Source organism: Littorina saxatilis, linkage group LG1 (assembly GCF_037325665.1).
Source record: "Littorina saxatilis isolate snail1 linkage group LG1, US_GU_Lsax_2.0, whole genome shotgun sequence".
NCBI lineage: Eukaryota > Metazoa > Mollusca > Gastropoda > Littorinimorpha > Littorinidae > Littorina > Littorina saxatilis.
Window position 1 is genome coordinate 95,728,543 of NC_090245.1, and position 12,453 is coordinate 95,740,995.

Consider the following 12,453-nt stretch of genomic DNA (forward strand, 5'->3'; position numbering starts at 1 on the left):
CACTGGAAACTTGCTGTGCAGATTAACCTGTAGGAAATCTCATTTGGTATCTTCTTTATCTATTTTTCTGGAGCTACGAAACCGAACAATGTGAAATCGTCTTCTCTGAATCGGCGAACTGCAGCTCGGTGATAACTGTATCTATACCACAATCCTTCACGCGATCTGACCTAACCTTGACCCTTGACCTGGTCTACATACCACACACGACACAAACCAGTCACCTGTTTTTACCCCCCCCCCCCCCAAACCCCCCACCACCCGTTTTCTTTGGATACACACTTTAACTACATACGTGCCGACGAAATGTTGATCATTGCTTCAATATTTTGAAATGAGTATTTCGGTGTTTAGTCACATGTTGAAGTTTCTACCACAGACATACACACGCACGCACGCACAGACAGACAAAGTTACGATCGCATAGGCTACACTTACGTGAGCCAAAAACCTGATTCGCAAACAAAGGGCTCCTGTTGTACTGAATGTGAACCCACTATCTCTGATTGACAAATTGATTGTTGTGTGCAGGTTTCTTCCTTGTCATCTTCGTGGAGCAGATCATTAAGTGTCTCTACCTGAGGGCCGAGCGATCCGACGAAATTCGATCAAAAAAAGCTGCAACATCAAACACTGATGGCGGTGGTGGTCGTGGCAGCTATAGCGGTATGGAAGCAGCGGGCGGTTCAAGTTACCGTTACAATAACGACAAGACCGTCATTCCTTCCACGTTGGACGACCTCGACGAAGAACTCGCAGAAAGCAACGCTTGTGATTTCGGAGGAGGCTTCGCTGGTGGTGGTAGCGGTGGTGGGGGTTGTGAGAGCGGGGAGGGTAACGCAGCTCTCCCCGTGGATTGTGTGCGCAAAGACTCGTGTGTGGGCTTCTCTGGAGCTTCGCTAGGCAACGGTGTAGGCTTCACCAGCTCTCCTGGGGAGCACGACTCAGACAGTATTGTATCCGACACGCTCATCAAGGAAGAGCACAACGCTTTCATGGACCCCATGCAAGACGACTTCGACTTCCCGCCCCCGCACAGAGACCTCGAGTACGACATTGAGCACGTGCCCGTGACCTTGAGGTGCAACCATTCCTTGAGACAGTCGCATAGCCTGCCTGAACTGGGGGTCACCAAGGTGGTCAAGCAGCTCAGCCAGGCTGACCTCACGCGGAGAGCACACTTCAGGTCCATCATCTACATCCTGGCGCTCAGCCTTCACGGGATCTTCGAGGGCTTGGCGTTAGGACTTCAAAGCAGGGAGTCGACTGTGTGGTCGCTGTGTTTCGCCGTGTGTCTGCACCGCTGTGTACTGGCCTTCCAGCTGGGCACGGACCTGTGCGGGGCTAAGGAGTCTCAGGGCACGGCCTTTCTGTGTGTGGGCACCTTCACTCTCATCTCCGCTCTCGGCATAGTGGCAGGGATTATTTTCTCATCCGGGGCTTTGTTGTACACTGACGTCACGGTGGCGGAGGCCATCTTGCAATCCCTTGCCACGGGGACCATCCTGTACATTGTGTTCTTCGACATCCTCTTCAAGGACCTGCAGGGCGTTGGTGATCTCAAGCGTGTCTCGTCCTGCTTCGTTGGCTTCTCACTCATGGCCATTCTTCTGGCTATAATCACACGATGAAGGCGTCGAGGTTATATTTAGTATCCACTTGTTGAACAAAGTGTGATTTTTCTGGCTATAGTCACGAGGTGAAAGCGTTAAGTATATAATTTGTATCCACTTGTTGAACAGAGTGTGATTCTTCTGGCTATAGTCACGAGGTGAAAGCGTTGAGTATATAATTCGTATCCACTTGTTGAACAGAGTGTGATTCTTCTGGCTATAGTCACGAGGTGAAAGCGTTGAGTATATAATTCGTATCCACTTGTTGAACAGAGTGTGATTCTTCTGGCTATAGTCACGAGGTGAAAGCGTTGAGTATATAATTCGTATCCACTTGTTGAACAGAGTGTGATTCTTCTGGCTATAGTCACGAGGTGAAAGCGTTAAGTATATAATTTGTATCCACTTGTTGAACAGAGTGTGATTCTTCTGGCTATAGTCACGAGGTGAAAGCGTTGAGTATATAATATGTATCCACTTGTTGAACAGAGTGTGATTCTTCTGGCTATAGTCACGAGGTGAAAGCGTTGAGTATATAATATGTATCCACTTGTTGAACAGAGTGTGATTCTTCTGGCTATAGTCACGAGGTGAAAGCGTTGAGTTTATCATTTGTATCCACTTGTTGAACAGAGTGTGATTCTTCTGGCTATAATTACACGATGAAGGCGTCGAGTTTATAAATAGTATCCACTTGTTGAACAGTGTGTGATTGATACAGTTGTGTTACTTGACTTCATTGCAAATGGTTCCCAATATGCCATTCATACAAAAAACGGCTTCTGTTGTGTTGCTGTTTTGACCTGAAATAGCAAATGTATTATTCAGGAACAGATTGATGTACTTACATCAACAATGTGTGTGTTTTAAGAGAAACAAAATCGCAGATAATATGTGAGTTTATTTTGATTGTGTGCATTACGTGCAGAAAGAAAGTTAAACAAGCTGGTTTTGCATTTATGGATTTTTTAAAAGCATAGAAGCAAAACTGCAGCGAAAACTATGGACACAGGAGTGACAGAAGTTTTAAAATGTCGAAATGTTACAGATAGGTAACATGCGCCTTGAGTCGCCTTGTGTGGTAAGATACGTGCGCGATATAAATGCTCGTAAATAAATAAATAAATAAAATAAAATAAATACTTGCAGATAATTATGTTCGATGTTGCTGGCCATGCATAGCTGTGTCCAAACCAAACTTTCTTTTACATATGTTTATGCTGAATGTAAGACACATCTTTGATTTCAAAAGGTGTCCTTTTCTTGTTTTATTTGTTCGGTTCCCATTATATGTTCCAATGAAAAAGTGACTTTTATTCCCTACGTTATTATCGCCTGGAAAACAATAACCCAAGAATAAATCTTTCTTTTGCCGATTCGTTCGTTTTTGAACAGTTTCTGTATCGTCACTGGCTGTCTTTTACAATTGTGATTTTGATACATTATTTACATTCTTCGACCGATTTAAATATTTATTTATTCATTTATTTATTTTATATTTCTTTCTTTATGTTTTAATTTATTCATCATAATCTAGCAAAAAAAACCAAGCAAACAAGCAAAAATACAACAACAAACTAATGCGTATTAAATAATTGCGCCCTGGTAAAGGTGAAGCATCAGTCCGACATTCAGAAGGCTACGCACGACGTAAAACCCATTGGGAAGTTAAGCTAAGCCAAGATATCAAGCTAATATTACATAATTCTATATTAAACTAGTGTATAATTCTTTATATAACAAGGGTAATAATACAAGCAGTGATCTGCGTTTTCACATGTATCCCTCGCCCAAGTGTCGTCATTACTTTGATTATCGGTCTGTTTATCCAATTAATATTATTGACTTTTGTTATGCAACTGCCGCTTTACGTGCCGAATGTCAAATTTGGTTTTCTTATTGTTCGTTGATTTAATGATCGAATTTTAAAGTTGTTGGTCCTCGCCATTTTTGAGACATGGTCTTACGAGTACTGCCTTAGTTTCTCCATTTTCAAAATCTGTAAGCAGAATCAATTTATGTGAGGCTGCTAAAAGACGTTCAGTCAATGGTGTCCAATATTTCCCCTGGCACAAACTGTGTCTAATATATTGCAAATACAATGACTAATACATGTATACTGCATATGGCACTCTACGTTGTCCTAAAACGTATTACCATTGCGGGTTATTTAATTCAATTTATTTTATTTTACTTTATTTTTAATTTGTGTGGTTTTGGGTAGATTCTGATTTAATACATTCTCTAAGTAGTGTCCAACGTTTTCACATAGCATGATTCTTTTTACACAGTGACCTATTTTAAAGGCAGTCACATTTATGTTCAGGTTAACAGAGCGTTTTGCGGAAAATGTCTCTTGAATTTCTTGTTAGAGGTATTTGAAATTATGCTCGGTATCTATTTAGCAAAAAATGGCCGATGTAATTATTTCAAGCATTCTCAGTGTCCTGATTATATCTTTTAAAATTATTCGCGATGTGCAGTGCCTACCGTTCGATCTTTAATGGACTTTAAACTTAAAAATCATTCTGTAACAGCTTACTGTTTATAAAGTGTCCGAATTATTATTTTTTTTGAAGAGCATCTGCATTGTTTAAGTGTTAGCTTGATAAATGTTTTTGTGTGTGACTTTTAATTGTATATTTCAATGAAAATTTCTTCTTTTTTTCTACTTGTTAGGTCCATTTGATTCTGTTCGATACATATGCTTTTACACCAAATTTTCCACAGAGTGTCCGATCTGATATTCTAAAGATTTAAAGAAGTAGAAAAAAAGACTGTTTTGTGTGTCTGCTGGATTTTGTTTCTTTATTTTCCAAATTTGTATATTTTTTATTTTCTTCTTTTGTGTCAATTGTTTTTCCCGTTTTATTTTTGTATTGGTTCGATAATTCTTCCATGAGTGGTTTTTTGTGTGTGTATTTGTTTGGTTTGATTTTTACACTTAGTGATTAAAACAGCAGTAAATGACTTTTTTTCTTCTCGTTCACCTCTTTTGATCAATTAACTCAAGCAACACATACAAGCATAAATCTTTCAAATTCAATTGAACTGGGAGACCGATACATTTACTTTAGGATTAACGCAAAACTTTGGAGAAAAAACTTACCTCATAATTATTTATATAAATGACTGCAATGGCAAATCATATACAGGTCGTAATTCTTAACGCCAAAACTACTATAGAATTTCGTGGAGCTTTCACTCATGCAATGCAAAGAAATAAAAATGTTGCAAATAATAAAAACGATATCACTAAGCGCTGAGCCCTTATACAAGGGCAACACTACCCCAACCACGCTAGGAAAAGATGTGTCTTTTTAGAAATATTTGTAAAGTCGATACCCTTATTATTTATTTCATAATGATATTTGATCAATGCTATATTACACAATGCCGACTGACTCCAATGCTGTGTTTTGAGTACCCAGAGATGCTAATTATATGTTAATGAAATGTTTTTTTATGTATCAAGATATTCAATACTGTCGTTAGAGTACTCAGACATTTTCTTCTCTTCAACGTGTTACGAAAGAGCTCCTTTCAAACAGGAATAACTCACCGAGTCCGACAATTCAAATGATCAAATGTTTGAGAAAGTCTAACGTTTTTATGTATTTTTAAATTTTCTATTTGTGTATTTATTTATTTGTGTGTTTTGTTGTCCTTTGTGTTTTGTTGTCCTTTGATGGTACTTTATGTTTACATTGTTAGCCTATAAAGCATTTTAGAGAGTAGTAAAGGCACACACTTTCCCGAGTAAACAGTTAGACTCACCGTGAGATGTATGAGATAAGAGCAGTCCTCCACCTGGACACATACCAGCAATCAACGCCCTGACTGCTTGCAGTGCTGAGTTGGAAGTTTTTGATGAAATCCTTTCTTATTTTATAAATGTATTTCATAAAAAAAACTCCAATGTGCACAGAGAGGACCCAGGCTGTTCGTTGTTGGTATGTGACCAAGTGGAGGGGTGGTCTTATCCCATGTTAAAGCTTCGACAGATCTGAGACGGTGAACCTAACTGTTTATTCGGGAAGGAGTGTCTCTTGAAACAATTCCCGACAATGCTGCAACTTGTCTGACGACCGATTTGTCTGTTAAAATACACAGCTGTAATTTATTGGTCTAGCGGTACCTGATTTTTAACATTTTGTTATTGATTTGTTTCCATCAACATAACCAATTTCCATTTATTGTTTGGATGCAGAGCTTTTACAAGACATAACTGTTGTTTACTTCAGCTCGAGGTTTCCTTTTAAATTGTTTTGTTTTTTGTCAAGTGGAGCTCTTCAAAAAGTTAGATTCAGATGTACATCCAGTGATTAAAGTCTTCTACTGTATGGAACAAAATGCCGACATGATCTTTTTTACGCCTGGTACTTCCTGCTTGTTTTGCCATGGGTTCAAATACAGAAAGGATCTGACATACACACCGTCACACGCAGGCAAGCACACACTCACACACACGCACGCACACATACACATATACACCCACACACAGACATATACACACGCACGCACGCACACACACACGCACGCACACGCACGCACGCACACACACACACACACACACACACACACACACACACACAGTACTTCTAACCTGCACATCTGCGTTCGTTTTTGAAGGCGCTTTTAGCAGGTGTTATTGATTGAAATGATCCCCTGTCTTCAGCATTTACAAGGGTTGAAAGTCACGTCCGTTTTTATAAGTTTTACCTCCAGCCTGATTTGGAACAAAATACAGTTTTAACTGTTTTCGTTATAATCATTTAATTGTTTTTGTTTTTTTAACGTATTATATTTTTATTTTGCTTTTAGTTTCGAACTCTTCCTTACTTTTACAAATTAATGAGTTACCAATATTCAATGAATGAATAAAGGCCATTACGATATGTGTATACCACCACAAACGCAGTCCTTCAAATGTTAAGACCTTTGTACTGGAAACTTGCATTCTCCCAGTAAGGTCATATATTGTACTACGTTGCAAGCCCCTGGAGCAATTTTTTGATTAGTGCTTTTGTGAACAAGAAACAATTAACAAGTGGCTCTATCCCATCTCCCCCCTTTCCCCTATCCCATCTCCCCCCTTTCCCCTATCCCATCTCCCCCCTTTCCCCGTCGCGATATAACCTTGAATGGTTGAAAACGACGTTAAACACCAAATAAAGAAAGAAAGAAAGTGACCACAACTGTGTACACAGTAAGGACTGTTTCTGTAACGACAACTCAGCCCCAACATGTGCTACAAAAATCCGAAAATGAAACAACATTCGATTTAATGGCTGAAGCATATTTGGTACATTTATAGACATGGTTCAGATTAATGTTGCGCGTCTCAAACATATGTGACCCTCCACCACGAAATGAGTCGCATGTCACCTCGCGCGGTTCTGCGCTAGGCTTGATATAAGTCCGGGGAGTGTCTGGTAACAGTGTAAGGGTCACCTTAGTCACAGGCTTATAACTCAAACAGTTTTCGCTCTTTTCTATAAACGGTTTTCACCACTGGATAGAGCATAAAACGCTCTTTAAGAAAATTGACAAATATGAAAATCATGCATGGGTGACATGCGACTCAATCCGTGGTGGAGGGTCACATATTTGCCTGGCAATGAAAAGTGTGTGTAAATTGTAAACCAATACAAGTACATATGACGAAAGTTTGAACTAATCAGACAGTTTGTTTTCCTTTATTATGAGATGCACCTTTGTGTTGTTTTGTTTGTGTTTATTTGTCCATGTGTATTTTCAGGTTTGTTTGTATATTTCTGTCTTCTTTGTAAATGATCAACGAATAACATTATTTCTTCGTTCTAAATGAAACGCAACTGTCGTGAACGGATTAAACGGATGGTTACAATTCGACAAAATCGACCCCCCAACAAAAATTGTCGACAAGACACTACTGCGACAAGCCCTTCAAGGATAATGAAAACTGCCACATCGAACTGAAAGATGTCTTCCAGTTATGAAAACTCTGCACGAAATTAAGGACTAGCTTGAGGTACAGGTACCAGTTGTTCTATAGCACAGTTAATTGCAAAACTGCTGCGCGGTTAGGGCATATTTAATAGACCGGATATAATAGTAATTCAGTCATCTTAAAACCAAACCAAAATGTCGCTGGGTTTCGAGCTGACCCGAAGATGGGATCGTGCTGAATTGATGCCCGAGAGTGACGTCTTTCCAAACCATGGCAGTAAGCATGAGAGGGAAGTTCGCGACAACTTCAATAGTTGTGAGAAACTTTACAACGGTACTTTTCTCATTTGAGTGTGCATGGGTCGGAAGAAGAGATTACCGCGGAAGTTACTGACGGCTGAATAGCGAATAGCTGGGAAATAAACGTCAGAAGTTCACACTTACACAATTGACATTTGCTTTCACGGTTCCTCACTTCCATCGCATGCATTATGGCTCGTCACCGTGACAGATAACATATCTAGGCCCGTAATAGGTACACATATTATATTTTAAAACCATAATGGCTCACCCTTGGGAAAAATAGCCCATTTGGATACAGAACTTGTGAACATGTTTATCTTTACAAAAAATCATTATTGCTCACTGAAACAAATCCCCGCATTCTTCCACTTAAAGGTGGATGCACGAGAATGTGTTTATCAAGAGAGCAACGCTGCTTAAGACACAGTAGCAATACGCACAGATAACACATCGATACAAACAACAAGGTTATTACAAGCTTGTGAAATTACAAGAGTATGCGTTGATTGTGAATTCAAAATTAATAATTATATACAATTTAAATTTATATTAAAATGTGTTTGGAGTGGGATTTACAGTTGTGATTGTAGATGCCTCAGGAGAGAATATAAAACGGTATATTGTTGTTTCAATGTCCAATAAAAACGATTTGCTTAGATTTACGTTTTACATTCCCGTGATAAAGTTGATAATATTTGTATTCGTGAAAAGTAACCATTCCATGTAAAGGCGGTAAGATAAATAAATATGTGTTTTGATTTGTTGTGTGATTTTATAAATCCATTAAAAAAAAAACACTAAATGTTTTAAAGAAGAACAAAATATAAACAAATAAGGGAACTAGTTTCTCATATATTTATTTGATAATTCGTAATCCGTTTTTTTGGTCTCTACTTCTGAGTTTTACTCTTCTTTATTTGTTGATTTATCAAATGGTCTGAATATGGTGATGATTTGCAACATATTTTTTTTTAAGGGGATATATGCATATTGTACTGTTGATGTTTGGAGATTAAAGTTGCACAAAAACGTCGAATTGGCAGATTTATCCTGACACTTGTTTTGGATATTTGAAAGATTTAATTGTTTTGAAAAGGCCTGGATTGACACGTACAGCTTTTTTGTTTTGTCAGGTGTGCTCAGTGATGTGCGACAGATTTGATGCCATTGTAAACACTTTAATCTGACCACGTACAGGCATTATGCTTTCACTTGTTTGTAAACATTTATTTTCAGGCGCTTATAGACCTTTTTATTTTTGTTCGGGCGTTCTTTCATCGTTTCGTACATTGTATTTACTACGTTTTATTCACAGACCGACCTGGATGTTATTTACAGACTGAAAAGCACGAAATAAACGACACAACTTATGAACTCATTGATCAGTTACTTTATTTTTTGGGGGGTACTGATTTGATTTGAAGTCACCTTTACTAGCTTAATATGTCAAACTTGGTATTTTCTGGAGAGGTCTGCTTTTGATTAGTCAACGACATCTCACAGACACCAGGTTGCTAAGCATCCAAAACTGGTTTGCGGTCATTATTTGGTTTGCTTGTGGATACTGTATGCATAGTTACGTAAACTCTGATGCCTTTTGGTTTGCTTGTGGATACTGTATGCATAGTTATGTTAACTCTGATGCCTTTTGGTTTGGTTCCTTTGAGTGAATGTATGTGGGTTTTTTCATTGTTGTTTCTTTTAGACTGACATTCAGTGTTCAGGTTTGTAGTACGTACATTAGTGCAGGAGTAAGCGTTGACTTTGGCATCGTGTTTTGGATACCGATTGTATGAGACCTTTACATTAACTTTGTCGTATCGTTATTCTCCGCTTTTTACATTTATACAAATGATCCGAATAGATTGATAAAGGCAAATAAAGAGGCCATTTGGAACACTTTTTAGAGAGAACATACACTCAACAGTCGTACACGTTGATAACCTTCAGTCCATTCTACAATTTTAAAACAGTATGTCTGTACGACGTCAGATATGTTATCTAACGGTAGGCTGCAGCATGAACAGAAGAAAATGTGACTGCTAAATGTACTTATTGGTACGCATCGTATGTTTTTATGTCTGTGTATATGTTCTCATTGATCTGAAGAGATGTGTCAATGGCTAGCAATTATTATTTGTCGAAATATTATTTATCGGATACAAGACAGGGTTAATCAGTTGATATCATGCTTCCAGTTTCAATTCCAAAAGCCAAACCTTTACCCGTAAAAGTCATGCACCTGGTATTAAAACAGTATCCTTTAAAGCAAGCATAATTTCAAATGATCATACACATAATGTATGGAATAATAAGGAATTATTATTGTTATAGGATGTTCTGGTGCAAAGCGGAAAGGTATAGCTGCTAAAAGCACATGTGTAGATTAATGTGCTTGGGTAAGAATTATCTGTATTTATTATTTTTTTCGTCAAATCTACTTTGTATGCTTTTGTGAGTTTAAGAGTGATTTGTCAGACACATAAAGAGCCATACGTTGTACGGTGATACGCTTATCTGTGAATTTAATAGTGGCTTTTGTGAAGAAAAGAAGACACATGCATTGTGAACCTACGTCTTTGGCAATGATCGAGCCAGGTATTGTATAGCCCCGTATTACCTGAACAAGCAAGAATATTCAGCCAACAACACTGCTCATTTTATCTGGCCAACCAGTCAAAATAGGGTACAAGAACAAAGCAACAGCTTTTTAAATGGGAAATACAACAATAGTCAAATGTTATCAAAACCATTAGAGTACTGCCCGATTATGAAAACCGACTGTGGATGTATCTGATAATTTTTTTCAAACCAAATCCAAACCTCCATACTCAATAAAAGCTTCCTTGAGAAACAATGTCCAAATGAAGAAACACTGATCGATTGTTGTTTTATTGTGGGGCTTGTTTCCATACTTCTTACAAAAGCATTGCGTTTCAACGACATTTGCTTAAATATTGCTTTTATTTTACGTTTTAATGTTGTCCTTATTTGTGTTTCCGCTGTGATAGTGTTCTTGTTTTTAAGGGGTGGGGCGTGGTGGTGGGGTGGGAGTGGAGGTACTCCCGTATCTTGTCCCATCTCATCTACGCTCATACCGCTTGGCTCAGCATGCACTGCTCGATCTAAGTCCTAATTTCATTCTGCTGTCATACTTTGCCGATTGTACAGACACTGCAGGGAGTTTTTAGGTTTTCTTTTGAGGTTTTCCTTAGAAGGAACACGTGTGGCTATAGCAATGAAGTTCCTACCAGTTCATCAGGCTAAAGTGTCTAGAGCATTTACTGTGCAGCGAGAGAGAGAGAGAGAGAGAGAGAGAGAGAGAGAGAGAGAGAGAGAGAGAGAGAGAGAGAGAGAGAGAGAGAGAGAGAGAGAGCGTGATCAGAGAATATAGCTATTCTGATGGACACGTGGGGGAATTCGGGGGCTGTGATTGGATGGTCTCACACATCTCTTTTCCGTTCATCAAAGCATAATGCTACGGAAGTCGGCCATTTTTGCCAATATCCAAAAGCATATTGTCAATAACAAAGACGCATGTTTCCGGTTTACCCATCTGTACCACACGATGTTTCAACAGCATACACTGACAACTTGAAATTCTTCTCGGAAATGTTTTTCAGCTTTACAAATGTCGATAGCATACCCTTTCCTGCTAACTTCCCGATGAAACAGGACTAAACCAACTATTTTCTGTCCCTAAACACCACAAAATGCCCAAAGTCGAAAGATGTAGTTCAAACAGGGGGGTAAAACGGAACAGCCGTTGTTGTGTGCCTGTGTGAGCTCAGTTGCCGACTGAGACACACTTTCGCATTCGGTTTTTCTTACCTCGTAACTTCACACTGAATACCCCACTTCCCCTCTGAAGTATTGATGATCGACCCATGGCACTAACATTCATGTAGTCGTTTATAACTGAGGTTGAAAAATTCGCTTCATGACGAGACAAGTATAAATGCCATTCACCCAAATGAAAACTTCGCTGCCGTCTGCTCGCGTTGTACGGATTAGCTGTTCTCTTCTCCTCCCCTTGTTGCATCCTAGTTCTTCAGGTGTTTCTAGTTTCCCGTTGATGTTGTGTTTTGGTCTTCTTCATAAGTAGTCTTGTTCAAAATTAAAAAAAACTCAAACTTCTTTTTGTTACATACGAATGAACTTATGAAAAGCTGTTTAACAGCTGTGTTATCAAAACCTGAGATCAACGCATCGACGCAAAAACTGTCATTTTGTAAGTTTGGAACAACAAATCAAGGTCAGAACAGCTATATAATCGCTATTGTGTTTTCAGCGTAGCAATAGGGTCCGATATTTAGACTCGAACAAGTATAATGCGACTCGTCTTCGACACGTCGGCATTATACTTGTCTCGTCTAAATATCGAACCCTATTGCTACGCTGAAAACACAATAGCTGTTAATAATTAGTTCATTTACACCTGATAAAACTGAACAGATCGCTCATTAGGTCGATGTTCCCATATTTAAGAAGTAGGCTATTGGGAACACTTAGCATAGTCAACAGCAATCAGTAAAAGGTGTGCGGAACCAGTACCCAGGCGTCTGGGGATACAACAAGCATTGACATGAACCAACGACTTCTCCGA

At 38.9% G+C, this 12,453-nt stretch overlaps 1 protein-coding gene across 1 annotated transcript in view; it reads left to right on the forward strand.

Moving 5' to 3' along the window:
• Positions 1–1,637, forward strand: part of LOC138950972 (uncharacterized) — a 6,608-nt gene extending 4,971 nt beyond the window's left edge. The window contains exon 3 of the mRNA XM_070322689.1: positions 532–1,637. Within this exon, the coding sequence (XP_070178790.1) occupies positions 532–1,631 (1,100 nt within the window). The 3' untranslated portion in view covers positions 1,632–1,637. The remainder of the gene's footprint in view (positions 1–531) is intronic.
• Positions 1,638–12,453: the final 10,816 nt, after the last annotated feature.